General features: G+C 38.1%; 1 protein-coding gene across 2 annotated transcripts in view; it reads left to right on the forward strand.

Annotated features, from left to right (window-relative positions):
* fes (FES proto-oncogene, tyrosine kinase) overlaps positions 1-18,135 on the forward strand; it is a 36,666-nt gene extending 18,531 nt beyond the window's left edge. The window contains exons 8-19 of one of the 2 annotated variants that reach the window (XM_028437332.1): positions 2,638-2,827; positions 4,523-4,603; positions 5,762-5,971; positions 6,311-6,433; positions 6,915-6,968; positions 9,153-9,271; positions 9,341-9,432; positions 9,540-9,663; positions 12,776-12,933; positions 13,128-13,250; positions 16,371-16,531; positions 18,065-18,135. In XM_028437332.1, coding sequence (XP_028293133.1) covers positions 2,638-2,827; positions 4,523-4,603; positions 5,762-5,971; positions 6,311-6,433; positions 6,915-6,968; positions 9,153-9,271; positions 9,341-9,432; positions 9,540-9,663; positions 12,776-12,933; positions 13,128-13,250; positions 16,371-16,513 — 1,417 coding nt within the window. In that variant the 3' untranslated portion in view covers positions 16,514-16,531; positions 18,065-18,135. Of the gene's footprint in view, positions 1-2,637; positions 2,828-4,522; positions 4,604-5,761; positions 5,972-6,310; positions 6,434-6,914; positions 6,969-9,152; positions 9,272-9,340; positions 9,433-9,539; positions 9,664-12,775; positions 12,934-13,127; positions 13,251-16,370; positions 16,803-18,064 lie in introns of those variants that run through there. The other variant, XM_028437325.1, reaches the window with a different exon arrangement.
* The last annotated feature ends 1,617 nt before the right edge of the window (positions 18,136-19,752 follow it).

Below are 19,752 nucleotides of genomic sequence, written 5' to 3' on the forward strand. Positions count from 1 at the left end.
GAGCCTATTTACACATTGTAAAGTTGTTATTTGTCGTGGCTGTTTTTAGTTAGTGTATTTTGTATTATTCTTACATATTAGTGATGGGAAATATTTGCTATGAGTTTGTCTTGGATGATCAAGATTTAAAGGAGCATTGGGCAGGGTTTAAAAATCAGACTCCATAGTAACACCACGGTGGTTAGTGTAACTGCAGCCATCAGCCAAACCTCCACGGGAACGCGCATCCAATGTGTGTAGATCACTGGAGCACAGCTGATACTAGAGGATGACACCCAACTGAACCCTGACGGGACCCAACGGCACCGGACAGGTCGGGTTAGGACAGATATTTAGAACTGGTGTTCAGGTTCGGTCACATGTAAACATTTATTAAAATATATTTAATATCAAGCTTTCCCACATTTTACCATTCGAATATAAATAAATCTCGGTGTATACTGATATAAATAAGGTTCAGATGCCCACATCAAAAACAACCTATATTTTAATTGATTAGGAAGCCCAACAAGGTAACCAATAAATAAGTGTATTTTGTAGCTGATTTAGGACCCGTTATCATAAGAGATGCTAAAGGAAAGCTAACGCAAGAGGAAGGTTCACTTTTGTTAACTTATTTATTTCAGGCTCAGTAATTGTGATTAATTGCAATTGAACGTAATTGCAATATACTTTCAGGGGCAACATAATTGTATTTTTGATTGTAATTTGAACAAAATGCTGGTCACCTTAATCATAATTGAGTTGTACTTGAACATGGGTAATTGAAGACGCAATTGTAATTGAAAAATGTAATTGACCTCAACCCTGTCGGACACGAATGAAACTTTGTTGTGATTTCTTTTTTTTTTTTTTTTTACTTTGCTGTGATTTTTTTTATTTTCACTTTGCTGTGATTTAAGTCTATGAAATATAATACTTGGCAAAAAACATGCCACAGTGGATGCATCGTTGGTAGAAACAGAGAAGCCCTTTTCGTTTGTGTTGCTGAGTTCAGCACACACGCATCAGTAGAAGAAGACAGCTGTTAGAAACTCTGTCTCAGCGGGACAAACTTTTCTATAACGCTCAAACTAAAAACACGTTCCCTCCAGGAAGTGCACAGACTTATTTTACAGGTTGGCACTCAGTCATCTTCATAAGAGCCATCCAGCTGTTGGCTGTGCAGCAACTAATAACCACCGTGGTCTCTCGGGCCAGGCAGGAAGTGCCTCATGAATTCTAACACAGCACAGCAAAACCTTTGGAGCTGCTGAGTTGGACTTTCTCATTTCTCTAGGTTTTTTTGTCTGTTTGTTTATTTTGTCGTTGAAGGTGTTGGACTTGTGCAGTCCGTTGGGAGGGATGGAGTCATTAATAAGCTGCTGAAGGACATAAACAGAAAACATGTTCACTGATCATTAATATTAGGCATGAAACACAGCACAGATGGAGGTGTTGCTGCTAATTGTGCTGTTATCAGGGGTGAAGTCAAGGTTATATTGTCCTTCAGGAAACTTTGAGCAAAAACTGAGCGACGTCTTGCAGCTGACACACGATGGTAGCACATCATTCTCTATACAAAGCCTTGCCTCATCACAATCCACAGCTTGCTTTGACAAAAAAAAAAAACTTCTGCAAACAAACTTTAATCAAAGGTGTTTTCAGACCAGCAGCTGACAAACTGTTGTTCCTGAAACTCCTCAACTTTATTCTGGCATCTTCAGAAAACTGCTGCAACAAGCAATACTGTAATGGAAGCAGACTCAGATGTTTTAATAGGTATGTTTTTTGCAAAGAAATGCTATTGTTTCAGAGAGAATTATTAGTCATGCCACCAAACTGGAGACAGACGTACTTTGTTTTCTCTGGATTGTTTATGTTCTGAGTATAAAGCTGGTTGATCAGCTGCTTGAATTGAGGATGTATCTCAGGACTGATGCCTCAGAGAAAATGATGAGATTGTAACTTCTGTGGCCTTCTTTGGTTTCATTACTTCATCAGTCTAGCCCAGGGGCCACCAACACGGTGTCTGCGGGGCCCCAGGTAGCACTCATGGACCAAGTGAGGTGCCCTCAGGAGCTCTCGTCACCAATGAGCTCCATCTAAAATCTGATTTATTTTCCAGGATTCAAACTCACAAACATAAATACATATGACAGATGTCGTCAGTACTTAACGTTAAATACTGCTGCACCTGATAAAGTTTTAGTATTAAATGATCATCTTACAAATGTTTTTAAGTGTTGCAGATTTGGTGACTGGGTTGTGGTATGTTATATATAATATAATGTATATAGGATGTATTTTTACAAATGCAAGGTGGATTTTTGTGGATTTTCATGACAATTGTTACATTTTACTAATGTTCCATGTTATACGGTTACTCAAAAGTTGAAGATGATAATTTTCTATAAAATGTAATGAAAATAAAACTTCATAAATTAGAAGTGTTGCATGTGGAAACGTAAATATTTTTTTGGTTCCTGCTGTCACTAGTGTTCCTTATTATCTTACCCTCTAATTAAAGTGAAACCAATAAATGTGAAACATTTAAGAAGCTCTTTTCTAACTGGTGGCCCTTTGGACGATTCAGAAAGGTTGGTGACCCCTGGTTTAGTGAAGTAACAGTTCTCTCCCCCTTGTGTTCTCTACCAGGGTTTACCAGTTCAGTAAGAGACAGGCCGTGGAGGTGTGCAGGCAGCAGGTCACTCTGACTCATGGAGTTCGAGCCAAACTGGAGGCTCAGAGGATTGTCATGATGGAGAAACTGGACCAACTGGGCTTCAGTGATCCACCCTCAGTGCTGAACCTGGACACTGATTCATGTTCATCCAGTGCAACCAACGTGTGTACACTCATTTCATAATTCCTTTCTTTGGTCTTTATTTTGTCCTTAATTAGCCCATTGGTTTTCAATAAAGTAGAATGTGACAACAAATCTTTAGCGATGGAGGAAAAATCGGTCTCCTTGGTTCAACTTAATGGGCTTCGTGACTTGAATTTTCTTCCTGCATTTTTAAGATGATGCTACAGAAGTGTTATATATTAATGGTGAACATAGTCATCTAACAATTAAAAAAAGTGTCAAACATAAAGATTAAGGATTGGTAAGAAGAAAGAATTTTTTTTAAACTAGTTGTCATGGAAACAATGGGATAATGATGGTTAATTAAAGCACATGTACATCATTTTACAGTGAACATTTAAAATTGTAACTAGAAAATAGACACAACAGTTATTTAGGTACCATATTTTTTATTGGACTGACACTTTTAGTTCACCCTTTTCCTTCCTTTATTTAAACGCTGTCTTTCTCTTTTCAGTCTTTTCTATCTTAGAATTCAGCAAATAGATAATTTATTGTATTGAGGAATGAACAATAAGATGTTTGATTTTTACTTTACTGCATCGTGGACCAAAATAAAGTGATGATAGCGGTTTTTACATGTATTAATTTTAGTTTCCAGTTTGATTGTCAGCCAGAATCCATGATGGGTTAAAAGGGACAGATTGCATATCAGGAGTTAAAGATGGGAATGGTTTAACCCACTCAGATTTGAACAAAGCCTTCCCGCGCGACTCGTCCCCCAGGTTTTGAGGAGCTCATGGAAGTACGTCACGAAGGATGACGGGCTTGGGGCGAGCGTCAGGACACAGGCCAACGTGCCATTTGCAGTGAACACGTGGATATAAAGTATATGAAGGTGTGACTCAAAAGGTAAAAGTTACAGGCCAAGATGCGTTTGCACCCATTATAGCGCCACCTAGTGGCGCACTTTGTGGCATAGGTGATCTGTGTGCTCTTTCACAGCCCTCAACATAATACTAGAGCTGATATGAATGTTTGTTTATGTTGTAATAAGCCACGCCCATTTTGACCAATCACAATTAACTTGGAGATATGGCGCAAACCAGGAGCCCAGGAGCAACCCAGGGTCATACCCACCAAATTTGGCAAAAATCCCACACAGTCACATATCGACCAAGGATATCAGATTTGGTGGTGTTAGCATTTATTTTGACCGACAAAATTCTTTTATCAACTTTAGATCACGTCCAACTGAAGACTCTACGTGACAAGTAGCTGATTGTACAAAACCCCAGGGACGAGTTAGAAAAAGTAGGTTTTGCAGTTTTTGCAATTTGTGCCAACAAAACTCGAGATGGGAATGGGCGTGGCCTAGCTCAGCTGATTCAGTGCTATTCAGGGAATCTGTGGATATGAGGTTTTTGAATGTGCGACATACAGTGCGTGAGCTATAGGCCAAAACGCATTGACCTTGGTTATAGTGCCACCTGCTGACAGACGTGTGAGTTTCAAACTCCATTAAGGTATTGATACCCTGAAGCCACACACTGAATGTGGTTATCCTATCTTAAACAGTTTCTGAGAAAAGCTGTCCACTTTAACTCGGACAGACGGACGGACAGACGGAGCTCAAACCTATATCCCCCTTCCACTTTGTGGTGGGAAATATAATGTTTATACCTTTGCCTTTCTTATTGTTTTTTTTATATTTTTTTCACTCTTTCCCTTAAGGAACGAAGTCAGAGTCAATCCACATATCTCATGGACGGGATCATAAACAATCTGAGCAGCTTCTTCAAAACCAAACCAGAGGTAGGTCACTCATTACACACTCTTGAAGGACACGTCTCCCTAATGTTGGTATCTTTAGCCGTAGCTTCTGTTTTTCATTCACTCCACTCCCAAAAGAACCCATAAATCATGAGGTAACAGTTTCATATCTCTTTTTGAATCGACTCATGATCAACAAATCTTCTTTATTCAAGACATCGAGCTCCTCCAGAGTCTTTGTTGCTGAGGTCAGCAACACAAGTATTTCACAATATGTGTTCTTTATCATTTTGCTATAATCAGTGTATCACACATACCACCCAGCAGCTAAAATGACTCAAAATCCTGGCAATCAAACACATTTCTATGATTATAATGTGCTCCTGCACTAGCTGACTTACTGATTCTCTTTCTCTTCACTTCCTGCCCTGTGGCACCATGGAGGTGTAAGGAGTTCTGTCATAAAGCTTCAAAGTTCTGCAGACTACTACACAGTCTTTGCAGATCTACCCTCAATCTCTATCAAATGTCTCCTTTTCTTTTTTCATTCCACACTTCATCAAGAGGTGCTGATCTGCCCACTTTGGATAATTTCTAAACATTTAGCGTCACACTTGGCGACTAATTTAACATTTAGATTTGACATTAAGATTTAGTTTTAACATTTAGATTTAACATTTAACATTTAGATTTAACATTAAGATTTAGTTTTAACATTTAGATTTAACATTTAAATTTACATTTGTTTTTAACATTTAAATTTGTATTTACATTTAACATTTATATTTACATTTATATTTAACATTTATATTTACATTTAGATTTACGTATATATTTAACATTTAAATTTGGATTTATATTTATATTTACATTTATATTTAACATTTACATTTAGGTTTACATTTAACATTTAGATTTACATTTAACATTTATATTTACATTGATATTTACCATTTAGATTTAGATTTGACATTTAGATTTACATTTGACATTTAGATATAAATATTACATTTATATTTAACTTTTACATTTATATTTAACTTTTACATTTATATTTAACCTATATATTTACATTTATTTTTCACGTTTACACATTTTTAAGAATGATATAGAACATGCTGTTTAACATGAAATTTTCTCACATGAAAGAAAAATGAGCAAAATGTTGAAAATATGTCTCCTATGAAACCCCATCCACAGGTGCTTCCTGCAGTCAGCCTGGTGAAGGAGGTGGATCGTCCTCTGGAGCAGCAGAAGTGGTATCATGGTTGCATTCCCAGAGTGGAGGTCCAGCAACTGCTGCAGAGTGAGGGAGACTTCCTGGTGAGGAAGAGCAAAGAGAAGCAGGGATTCGTGTTGTCTGTGCAGTGGAACGGAGCCTGCAAACATTTCCTCATTCAGAACACGGACGTGAGTAGATCCACTTAATGGAAATGAAAGCTTTTAATGAGGCTGTTCATTCAAAAGTTTTTCACACTCTTACATCAGTCACTTCACTTCACTGCGTGGATACCTGCAGTGTAGTTAAAATGCATGCAGACTTTATTGAATAACATTAATCTCTCTTGTGGGAAATTTCATGCTTAATTTTCACATTCTGTAATTACACATTTTGTTTTGTGAATATTGTGTTTAACAACAAATAGAGCACAATGGCAATATTGCTTCTATGTTCATGTGCATCTCTTACTCTTGATGTTTTCCATCCTCTGTCCACCTCTCTGTGTGTTTTTTCATGTGTATCAATAGAATTCATATCGCCTGGATGGGGAGTCCTTTCACAGCATCCCATATCTGATCCAACACCTGCTGTCATCAGGGCAACATGTCACCAAGAGGTTGGATACTGTGCTCTGCAAACCAGTGCTGAAGGTAATATGCTTTTGTCATAATTGCTCACTGAACTAAATACATTATTTTCTTAAGCTTTACTGTGCATGATTGATTTTGTTGAGTCTGTAGGGGATTTTAAATTTGATGATATTAATTATTATTAATATTAACATTAGATATGCCAGGATGCCATCTGAAATTTTGGTTTTAAGTGTCCCAGATCACTTTTAAGTTATTAAATCAATACCTTTTTCACTCTAGTGGGTTCTTGACGCTAATTAGCAGTCTAACAAATCATATAATGTTAATAAAAATATAATTTGTGCATTTATTATACAGGTGAAGTCATTACAATGTACAAGCAAGCTTGATAATAATAAGCAATTTCACAATGATTCAAAGGTTGACGTACATGGTATTATACCAGTTAGTCACATGAAGCTTCACATGCACTATTGTCAAATGTTTCTTTTCTCTCCTTCTCTGTTGTGTGTCTGTTTTATGTTCTCACCTCTTTCAGGACAAATGGGTCCTGGAGCATGACGATATCATCTTGGGAGAACTTATTGGAAGGGTGAGTAAACCTGACATGTGTAGACTAAAGAAGTGGTCCTCGAGGGTCAGAATTCTGCATGTTTTTTGACACCTCACTGCTTCAACCTGTCGCCTGCTACAGAGTATTTGTTTTGAGGCATACTACAGTGAATTTGTTTTCAACGCTTACCTGGATGGAACAAAATTGAATCAAGACACATTTGTTTGTTTATTTATTTTATTCATGACATTAAAACAAATTTATTTCTCCTCCACATTGAAAAAAGAAGAAAAAATGAGTGAAAAGGAGCCGAAAGAAGTAACATTTTTAACATCTGCCCCCTCCATAAAATATGTATATATATATATATATATATATATATATATATATATTACATTAGACAAAAGCAAACTGCAACGCAGTCATTGTCACATGTAATTTGAAACAATAATACAGTTACACTACTGTTTCATATTTTTTTTCAGCATATTACATTTCACATTTGTTTTGTACATATCAAGTGATCTTGATAATTTCAATCATGTCAATCATTTCTTCTGTCACTGTTCTCAATCTGCATTTTTTGAATATCTCTCTATTCCTGGCAAGTTATAATACTTTATCTCTTTTTTTTTTTTTTGCAGATTTGTGGGTACAATTTTTAAATGAGCCCTGTACATGGCTTTCAAAATGTTGTGTTCTATCAAATTAGGATATTTTAATAATTTTTGCTGCACCAATAATTGTCAGTGCTCGTTTCTATAAATGAAAAATTGGATTTGTGTATGATTACACATTTATTTAAACATTTCACAATTTGAACAACTGTCACCCAGATTTGTTAAACTGACCAAACTGCATCAAAACAATTACAGATCAACCTCTTTGTATACACAGTCATTTTCACTGCTTATTGTATTTTACTTTGGAGTTATTTTTTTACATTTGTGAACCACGTACCAAACATACTTTCTGTGTTTGTATCATCTTGTGTTGGGTTTGATGTGTATTCCGGGTTAATAGTGTAGGGGGTCAATATTTACTGTATGTAACCTTACACTGGAAATTTTTGATTAGCTGTGAATGAAAGGAGTTAATGAAAACAGTGCAGGAGAAATACATTTTAATTTGTATTAAATCGGCAGTATTATGAAAAAATTATTTTATAATGGTTTTGCTATAGTGATACACATCCCTTTAGCCTCATTCAGAGGGCCAAAGTTGAAAAAGTTCTGTTTCCTCCCTCTCTTGTTATTCCACATTTTGTAAAAAACCAGCTGCAAATGGACGAGTTGGATTTTTCTCATTACTTGACGTCATGTAGCGGAAACCCCTCCTCCTGACAATCCTGGCTCCTCCTACTTTATATATGACTGTACAGCTCCTCCCTCTCAAACTACCTCACAGCTAAAACAAACACTGTGGTTTCATATAGAATATACATTATACTTTATTGTCATATATAAAGCTGTCATATGTAAAGCTTAATACACAAAATGTATTCTCTGGATTTAACCCCTCCCTGAGGAGCAGTGGTCAGCAACGGTGTAGAACCCAGAGCTGTTCCATTTTTAGTATCCGTTATACCGACACGTTTCACCTTTGAGATGATCTGACGTGTTTGTGACCCAATGCGATGCAGCGGTTGGACAATCAATCACCTTGAATGGACTATTCCTGTAATAAGTAGTGGAGAGGATGACAAGAAAGTGACGTAGCAGCTCCGGTGAGCACATGAATATGTATAATTAGGCCCCAAAACAGCCCTTTTTTGTGCTGAGAAAGTCACTTTTCAGAGGGCTAAAACTCTGGAAAACATGTGAGTTTGGGAAAATAAACCTAAAATACTATGTTGTTGGGGTTCTTAGAACAAATGGATATGGGTGAAAATACCACAACACTGGACCATTAAAACCTGTGTCCACTTTTGTCACTTAAATAGTTATTAATACCTTGTCATTCAGGGTGTGAATTTTGTCAAACTGTCTCCTCTTCAATAGCGAACCATATTATTGCATGAACCACAGATAAATAGTTAAGTCATTAACTCCTTTCATTCACGGGAAATCAAAAAATTTCCAGAGTAAGGTTTCATTCAGTAAAGTTAGGATTTAAGAGTTCTTAAGGATTATCTCTCAGTAATGTCACAAGCAGTATATCGTGTTTAGTCCTGCTATTATAGAAATAATCTGACTGATTGTGTAATGTTGGTTTCACTCTCAGGGGAACTTTGGCGAAGTGTTTAGCGGTTATTTACGCACTGATAACACCCGTGTAGCTGTCAAAGCCTGCAAGGAGAGCCTGGCCCCCGAACAGAAAAACAAGTTTATGATGGAGGCCAGGTTAGAACAACACACACACTAACACACGCACACACTTTTTGTATTTGTAAATTCTCCCATGCCACCCAGGATCTTGAAGCAGTACGACCATCCTAACATTGTGAGACTGATCGGAATTTGCACAAAGCAACCCATCTATATAGTCATGGAGCTCATAAAAGGTCATTCTGTTCTTGTTTTTCTTTTCACTATTCATCATTTTGATACCAAATTATTGTTTTATGATATCATCCTTTCTCTGTGTGTATTTGTGTGTCCACAATTGCAGGCGGTGACTTTCTTTCCTTCCTGCGAAATGAGCACCACCGTCTAAAGCCCAAGATGTTGGTCAAAATGATGGAAAATGTGGCATCTGGCATGGAGTACCTAGAGAGCAAGAACTGTATCCACAGGTGGGTCAAACAATCACTCGCCTGATCACTATACCTGAAAGAACAACAAGCAGCAAAATGTTGTATAGTTTGTTGTAAAGAAGAGGAATCTAAAGCAAAACTGTAACTACCATGGATGTGAGATGTTACTTTGAAGTGTAATGTAAAATTCCATATTAAGAGAATTAAAAAACAAAAACAAACATGTTTTGTAGCCAGAATTTGATTTGTTCGATCATGTCAGTTAACTTGACGTCATCTCTAAATTTGACAGCAACCTTAAAGGTTCCTCAATTGTTTATGAAAAAGTTTGTTTTCATCAATTAAATAACGTTTTCTGACACACATTTTCATTAATCAGAATTTTTCCCTCAAACTTTGGATTATTTGTCCTAACACTGAAATGGCTGACATCATTGTAGCAAAAACTGTTTTTTTTTTTTGGTTTTTTTAATCTCTTATCAGTGTCATGGAAATCCGGCATTTTCATCACTTTTTATAATGCATTTATACACCACTAAGAAAACAAGCCAAATATGCACATAAAATATGCATTTTAAAATTATAAGGCTTCTTGGATCAGAGGAAGACATAGCAGGTTGGTTTTCTGTGCTCTCATGAATAAAGAAAATGAAAAAGCCTTGAGCCACAGAGATAAACAATTATTGTGCAATGTGGCGCCACGTCGTGTGCAGTCGGGTTTTCAGTCATATCTGTTTTTAATGTGATCTTATGTTACTATTATTTGTTGGCTGTTGATTTTTTTTTTCTTTCCGCTGTTTGGTGAGACAACACAATTTTCATTCAGGTGGAGCATATAGTTTGGCTAAAAATGTCTTTAGATAGTACAACTAATCTTAAGATGAACAATAGAGTATGTTTGAAAGACTATTCCATGGGCTGCATAATGGAGTTAATGGTACCCAATGGTTTCTGTAAACAAAAAAATAGGTTCTTTCTTACCAGTGACACCATTATAGTGCAATATTTCAGTAAACAATATATTGGTTCCTTCAACAAACAGTGACAACATTTCTGTGAAGCCCTACCTGCACATTTTAGTGAAAAAGCAGAAAAGGTTTTGAAAAAAAAAAAAATAATTTACAGCGCGAGCATATCGATAAATGATCGTGCGAAAAAATATTGCGATCTATCGCCATATCAAGATATCGTCACACTCCTATTTGTGATTGGTGGATTTTAACTATGTAAATCACTTTGAGTTACACCTTGTGTGTTACGGCTCGTGCCTCCTGACCTCTCAGCCTGGCCTTCCTCCCTCTCACCTAACACACCTGATTCAAATCAGTAATCAGGTGGAGAGGGAGGAGGAGCTTTATAAAGGGCTGAGAGGTCCAGAAGGAGGGGAGGCAAAACATTCAACCAGCAGCAGACATATGGGGAGTTTCTTCAGCGTCCCACTCGACAGTGCGTAAGTTTGTTATTTTAGATTTGTTGCACAGATTGCAAACCTGGGTTAAACTAAATGGAAAAGTACTGCAATGGTTTAAGTCCTATGTGGAGGAGTTATTTTGTAAGCAATGGAAACTTTGAATCTGACAGATTACCAATGTCCTGTGGGGTTCCTCAGGGCTCTGCTCTTGGACCCCTTCCGCTTCGTCTTTTATATGCTTCGTTTAGGTTGATTATCAGAGCTACGCAGACGACACACAACTATATCTATCACTAAATCCAGATGATTATGTCCCATAGAGGTGTTGTTTTGTACTTTGTAGTGTTGAGGATGGACGCTGGCTGCGACGGCCCTGTATAAGGTTGGCCCAGTTTCCTCCCTACTTTTGTTTAGTTTGGCAACCGTCTCCAGTCCCTTTTGTTTCGCTGATTTATTTTTGATTATGTTGCTACTTTTAATAACTTTACATAAATAAATACTTTAAGAACTTTCTTTCTGTGATGGCATTTTTTATGTTGCGGCCCCTCTAGCCTTTCAGTACACAACCTAGAGGGTGTCGTAGCAATATGAATAGTGCTTTATAAATAAAGTTTGATTTAATAATGGTGCTCACACAGGATGTTGCACATGCAGAACATCACTCACATTCTTATGTTAGATATACCCTACACCAGTGGTTCCCAAACTTTTCACAGTCCTGTATCCCTTCAGACATGTAACCTGAAGTCATGTACCCCCTACTACTCCTGCACACTTAAAAAAACATAATAATGAAATGTCATATACAATGTAGACCTACATTAAAATGTGTCCCTGAATTTTACCTATCTGTTGAGGAATAATATATATATTCTTGTTTCCAATGTTGTCATGCTGTTTTCAATTTTTATTCATGTACCCCCTATGAAAATTAGTGTACCCCTGGCGGTACTCATACCCCACTTTGGGAACCTCGGACTTACACTAAATACAGTGTTCCCCATACATTAATGTAACAGTGAAATATTGACTAAAACCAGGATTGGAATCGTTCCCTATACTAATTCCTAATCATAAAAGGGAAACGATCGAGGTTTCAATCTACTTGTATATTCCCTTTTTTGTATCTGTTAAAACTTCTTTCTTCTGCTTTTTCCCCCACACAGTTAAAAAAAAGTCAATTTTTCATTCTAGCATCTCTTCAGAAGCTCTTTAACCCTTTTCATTGACTAAAGAAACAACATTAGACCAGAAGAAAATAGAAGCCTGGAAAAACAAAAATAGTGGTGTGCTGTTCGTTTGATCTTTGTGAGAAAAACAACCTTTAGTGAAGCTCTAGGGAAGCAACATCTGCAGGCTGGATTAGAGAGCCAAAGCAGCTTTTAAACATCAAACGTGAAGTTCCCAAAGAGATAACGTTATCCAATGCCTATAAATGTCAAAAGATTAAAAAATCTTTACTCATATCACTCTTTATCTGAAAAAAAGGTTAATATAATTTGTGCTTTATTAGATGTGGGACTGAGGAGGCTCAGTGGGCAGGGAAGGGAAGGATCAACAGATCAGCCAGTAACACTACATGTCAAAGTCAACTCACACACACCACCAGAGACATGACAGGCACACCTGTTTTGTCACTGCTGCTGCTCTCATGATGTTCATGTGTCTGCACTGCATTCATATTTCATCATGCTGTCACATCCATTCTCCCTGTATTCTCCTCATATGTCTTTTGTTCAGAGATCTTGCAGCCAGAAACTGTCTGATTGGAGAACACAACGTGGTGAAGGTCAGTGACTTTGGGATGTCCCGTCAGCAGGATGATGGGGTGTACTCTGCTAAAGGAGGCCTCAGACAAGTCCCTGTCAAATGGACGGCTCCTGAGGCCTTGAACTATGGTACATGGTCTTTTACACAGCTGCCAGCCTGCTAATGGCATCTCCATTTATTCATTTTAGTATTTTATTCAACCAGGTTGGTCATTGAGAACCAGTTGCCATATACAGTGAAGCTCTGCTCTCACTCTTCCATCTACCACAATAAGACTAACATCCTTGCCTTTGCCAATACTTCCCTCTGCTGGTGTCTGCAGGTCGCTTCACCACACAGAGTGATGTGTGGAGCTTTGGTGTGCTTCTGTGGGAGACCTTCTCTATGGGAATGTCCCCTTACCCAAGCCTGAGCAACCAGCAGACACGGGACCAAGTGGAGCAAGGTAAAAGCTCACAGCCACAGAAGCTCAGACACAATAGATACTTTATTTATGCTGTAAAATACAGCTGGACTTAAGAAATGAAACTGTGTGAGCTTGAAGTCCCTCCTTTCTACTGAGCTCAAAATCATGATTTTTTTTTACCATGGGTTAGGGTTAAGGTGCAGAGGATCAAAACCTGTTGGGCCATCACTATAAGCTCCTAAAAAGGAAGTGTAGTCGACATACCAAAGTCCATGCCACTAAAGAAGAAACGGCATTGAAGAGCACTCTGTTAAATAAATGTATCTGTAGAAGCTTGGCAACAAACCAGTGAAGTGGATTCATGATGAATGATTTTATTTAAATTTTACTTTCTTTGAACTTCGAGTAAAACAAAAGGAGTTCTGAGTATTTAAGCCCTTAATGATAATAGATTGAGTCTAGGTGAAGTCTGCAATTTTGGAAAGCTAGCATGATTTGAGCTAGCAAGAACCTCCTCTAAGCTCCAAACCCTTCCCCCCCCTCTCCTTCCAATATGATACCATAGGGGCTCTGTCCAAAGCCACACCCCCACAAGCTTGAATGCGTATTTAATTGGTTCTTTCCATTCCGACCTAATGACAAGGATTGGTCAAAGTTTTTACAGGATTTTAGCTGATACAGAGGCCAGATTTTTTTTGTTTTTTGAATACTTAGGGGCGGATTCACTAAAAGTTTCCGGATATTAAAACGTGTGCAAATCACACTCTACACGCTGATAAGGGGTACAAACCCCAGGGAATCAGGATTGTCTCTTCGAACCCTTCCAGTCTGGATTCTGTTCCCAACACAGTACAGAAACAGCCCTACTGAAAGTCACCAACGATCTCCTGCTCTCCTCTGACTCTGGCCATCTCAGTATACTCATCCTCCTCGACCTCAGTGCAGCCTTTGACACCATCAATCATTCCATTCTCATCTTCTGCCTGAAAACCTTGCTCAACATCACTGGCTCTGCTTTGGCCTGGCTCCAGTCCTACCTCACCACCTGACAACAGTTCATCCGGATCAATAACTGCTCCTCCATTACTGCTCCCCTGTCTCAAGGCGTCCCCCAAGGTTCGGTGCTTGGTCCTCTTCATCCTCTATCTTTCCCCCCATGGCTCCATCATCTGTCGTCACAGTCTCCATTTCCACTGCTATGGCGACATTCAGTTATACATCTCCACTAAATCCATCACTCCCACCACCCTCTCCACCCTCACCCACTGCCTATCAGAAATAAAAGTCTGGATGAAACACAATTTCCTCAAACTCAACTCCGAAAAATCTGACATCATCATTATTGGCCCCCAAAACATCATAAACTCCTCTCAGAATATCTCCCGGTCTGCTTTCTTTCATCTAAAAAACATTGCACATCTTCGCCAGTCCCTTTCCTTTTCTGCCGCTGAAACCCTCATTCACGCTTTGATTACCTCCAGACTCGATTACTGCAACAGCATCCTCTACGGCCTACCATCCAAAACCCTCAATAAACTTCAATACATCCAGAACTCCGCTGCTCGCCTCCTCACACACACTCGTTCTCGTGAACACATCACCCCTGTTCTTCAAAATTTACACTGGCTTTCTATCCCTCAGCGCATGCAATTCAAGGTCCTACTCATTACTTTCACAGCCCTCCATAACCTTGGCCCCTCCTACCTCACTGACCTGCTTCATCGCCATACCTCATCTCGCTCCCTCCGCTCCTCCGTCGCCAACCTCCTTTCCCTTCTCTCCAGGACCAGGTGCCAAACCTGGGGAGACAGAGCTTTTTGTATTGCCACCCCCACTCTCTGGAACTCACTCCCTCAAAATCTCAGAGACTGCACGGACCTTCTCACCTTCAAAAAACATCTCAAAACCCACTTGTTTCGGACTGCTTTTAATGTATAGCCATTTTATTTTGTAGTCTACCTATTGTTTATTACATTGTGCTTTTACTTAAGTCTATGTCTCTGTATTTTACTTGTTGTTTATCCATGTAAAGCGTCTTTGATCACTGTAAAAGCGCTATACAAATAAAATGTATTATTATTATTATTATTGTGCACGTTCAGCGTGTCACAATGCACCCACATCCAAGTGTTTTTCCCTCTGATGAATATGTAATGTAGGCGGATCACATATGGGGAGCAAGGAAATGGGAGGGGAAAATGCAGATGAATTAATGCAGTGGAGGCAATGTATTTCTTAAAATTAGGACTTGATTGCAGCACCCGATTTTTCCCTATAAATTAAGCACGCCCCACAACCAGGTGGTAACTGTCAAAGCTTTTTACACAGTGATGGCGGCAGTGATATTTGTGAGGAGATGACGCAGGTGAGAGGAAATACCTATCTGCAGCTTTGGGCCACTTCACTCTTGGTCTGTGCTTTATGATCTCTTCTGCTGCTCTTTGCTCTTTTCCTTTGGAGTTCTCTTTATCCACACCTAAAGCTGACCGCAAGTAACATTAATTTAATTTTTATCAGATAAAATAACTCAATGATTTGTCATGTATAAACTAGTGTTTGTTGTGAACATGCCTTCATCTGCGGATTCAAATGTGTCATATCCTTCCTTGATACTTGTTATCTGCTAATCACACAGTGACAGTTGAACCTGCTGCTCCATTTCTGACGGCGGGTTCTCCTATTTAGATTTTGTGCATTTTCAAGGGTAATGGAAACAGCTTCTGAGATGTGTTTGCTGTGATTCAATCATGTTTATTTGCTTCATCTGCCAACACCTCCAGTTCTCCTGCTTCAAATAAAAACTTAGTGAATTCCTTGCAGCAGGTAAGGAAACTGCGTCACCAAAGGACTTTGGAACACAAGTGGTTTACCACCCTTTATTTCGGTTAGTAGTGAATCCGCCCCCATGTATTGACTTCTTTCAGGATAGAAGGACCATTTCATCCAGAATAATAAAAAGTGTTTCTAAACAGGATTGCAGACTGCAGCTTTAAGTTCATTTTTTTACCACAATGCTCTCCAAAACATGATTTTCAATTTGTTCAGGGGATAATACTATACAACAGGGAGAACAGAAGTTGCCCATCCTCAGGCTTGTTTTCTGCTCCTTGTTTGAGCATGACACTGAAGCTAAGACAGTGTGTCCTTGTTCTGTTCCAGGATACCGTATGCCTGCTCCCCTCGGCTGCCCTGTGGAAATCTTCAGGATTATGAACAACTGCTGGCAGTATGAACCCCGAAATAGACCAACTTTTAACAAAGTCCGGACTGAACTGAGTGCTATACACAGTCAAATCAGATGACACACTCTTTTTGGAAAGGTATTGGAAAATAGAAATTCTATTTATGGAAAGGAAAAACAGACAAGCTCATTTAAAGATAACCATGCATTTATCTGACTAACTGTGGACAGACTTACATTCTTACTATAGGTATGACCTGTTAAACTCAAATGAACATACAATTCAAAATAAACAATAACATAAATAAAACCTTTTTTTCTCATTTAAAGTTAAAAAAGTGCTCATCTGCAAATAAAATAAAATAAAACAGAGACTGAAGATTCAGGCCAGTCTTAAATTAAAATCAAATCATGGCATTCTTCAAAAAATATTCTTATCTATGCATGAACTTTGCAAAGCAAGTTTTTTTTTTTTTTTTTTTTTTTTCCCAAACCATCAAAACTACAAAAGTCAACACAACCCAGATTTAAGATGTGGACATATTGAGATATTAGCATGTCTACATTTTCTGGCAGCAATTGAGACCAAATTGGTTGCTGTCATGGTCTGGATTTGGGCCCCGGTCCATGAGTTTGACATAAGTGTTTTAAAGTATTATAAGTTGAATATAATATTGATTTATATGCATCTAGCCTGCAATAATTTTTGCAGATCTGGAAAGTTGATTCAGACAATGTGGTAAACACACTGTGAGTTATTTCAACAGTTTCCAGATACAGTTGTTTTCCTGCAGTAGATTAGCCTCCACATGTGTTTGTGTGAAATATCTTGACATGTTTTTCACTCAGACATTTGCAGTTTTTTTTCGATTGCTAACAAGCATTGGTCTAAACTGAAGTCACATGTTCAAAACTCTTAACACATTCTGCAAAACAGAAGTCCATGTGGACTAAACTGTGAATCACTTTTCATTGTTTTCACACAAAATGCATTCAGTGATCACTGGCACCAAAATTCATTCTCATTCACTATTTCACCACCTGCAAAACACTTTACTTCTACAGCACATTTTCCAAATGCTAACGCACTTTGTTCAAAACACAAACAGATTTGCTGTGGGGCAAAAAAGTATTTAGTTAGCCACCAATTGTGCAAGTTCTCCCACTTAAAAAGACGAGACGCCTGTAATTTTCATCATAGGTATACCTCAACTTTCTTAAAGACGGTATTCATGATTAATGACATTCACACCAACTAAAACTGAGATAACTATTTGTCAACCTAAAAATAAATCATATTGTGCAAAACCTCTGCCACCTTCCTACTTTACCTCCTGCAACATCTACAGACCATCAGCTTTCTTTGTATCTGTAGTTAATTTTAAGTTTTAAACCCCAGGTAAGACGACCAAATCAAATAAAAGACTATTTTGAAAGAAAAATGGGTTTTAATTCTGTGGGGGAAAGATTTACAGTATGTGGGGGAAAAAAAACATGTGGAATGTCTGCTGCAGCCACATTGAAATCTATTGAAAATTATATAAAGAATATTGACAATAAAAATAAATAAAACAATGATGCAATTCCAAACACAGCTGAGTCTAGTTGTCAGCTGACAACTAGTTTGGCCTCATTACAAGGGAGTGGTTTATGATTCTATTTCCTTTGCAAGTATGGATCAAAGAGCAGCGGGTGAGGTTAGAGAGCGACCAGGAGAGGGAGAGGAAGACCAAGAGCTGAGACCACATTCCGCATTTATCTGTTTACAGTAATGTTTATGTTTTTTGTAAAGTCCTGAAGTACTTATGCAAAAGCACAAATGTTCTTGTTACTGTACATTGCTGCATTCCTGATTCTGTCTTGTTGCAATACTGTATATTACAGTATATATGATAATTTACAACTATCAAAGTGCAAAGATCTTATTTTATAGTAAAATACTGATTTACCTTGACTTAACTTGAAAGATAGGATGTATTTTATGTAATTCTCTTTGTTGTTAGTATTGTGTTGTTCAGTGCGCTCATATTGACAATGTGCGTTTCCACAGTGAGACTGTTTGTTAGTGTTTTGGTTGACTGAGCGTCTTTTGAATTGTCTTTTGTTGGTGAGAAACACTTTTGGGGACGAGAGTGAGCGTTGAGCTGAGATGTATGATGGACATGCAGACGGTGTTTAGAGTTTTGAACAGTTTCAACCAATGCTTGTTCGCAATAAAAAAAATTTAAAAAACTGTAATAAATCAGGCCCTCGTCTTCTGTAGCCATCTCAAATTGCATTTGTGTGTGCGCGTAATTGTATTGTTTTTGTAACATTAGTACATTCATTTGCAGCTCTCATGCTACTGTGTTTTATTTTATGTTAGCTGATCTTTTTTCATTAATTGCCTTGTGTTGTCCCTGTTTGTTGTTCCGGGTTCACATACAAGTCATCCACTTTCAGTCTACACTGTGTGCGTGTGTGTTGAATAGTGATTCTTCCTGCGCCTCGTCTGCATGCCTCCTCCTCAGTTTGTTTAAGTCACTCAGTCTGCTGTTGTTTTTTCCCCTGCAGCGTGAATTTTGACGAGTAACTCAAAGGTTTTGTTTGTATTCTGCATTTGTTTAAACTTTTATTAGATAAACTTTATATCTGGCAGCTCTCTGCACATCGGGTCGTCCTCCTTACAACTCTTCAAAGCACGCTGCTGTTCTTTTTTTTGTGCAGTGAGCTCTATTATTTATCATTACCAATAAATAAGAAACAATAATGCATCCAAATGGCAGTTTGTCGGTCTATTGTTTCTTCTCTATCACATGATCAACTTACGTAACACATTGTTGTCATATTTTTATGATGGAAACCTCGATTAAAGTAATTTTGACGTTTCACAACAAACATATTTCTCCTGCCTTATGACATGGGAACAAAAGGCCAACAAATCAGTTTAATTTGACTGGCTCTGAAGATCTATTGTGCAGTGACGTGAAGGACATATTTAAGTGACACTGATGCATGTTTTTAAGATAACAGCGTGGGTAGGTGTGTGTGCGTAAAGTCACGGAGAGGTGACTTTCAGCTATTGCACGCTTTGATGCAAACATTGTCGCCTGTGATGCTGCTGTCTAGCCTTGCTATCCTTAAGCCTGTGAGTTGCCATTGTTCTGGTGAATTAATGCTGTTGTCTCACTTTATGCCTTCTTGTCGCTAAGGCTCATTTAAAAGGATTTTAGAAAGTGGATAGTAAACCACTTTAACATGTGTTTAACCGCTGCAGGCTGTCATGTCCACAGTTCAAATTTAAGGTAGTCCTAACAAAAATAAACAAATAATAAAGTGAGTGGACTGTGAAATATTATTTAAAGACCTTGATATTTGTCA

The sequence above is a fragment of the Gouania willdenowi genome, chromosome 3 (assembly GCF_900634775.1).
Source record: "Gouania willdenowi chromosome 3, fGouWil2.1, whole genome shotgun sequence".
Classification (NCBI taxonomy): domain Eukaryota; kingdom Metazoa; phylum Chordata; class Actinopteri; order Blenniiformes; family Gobiesocidae; genus Gouania; species Gouania willdenowi.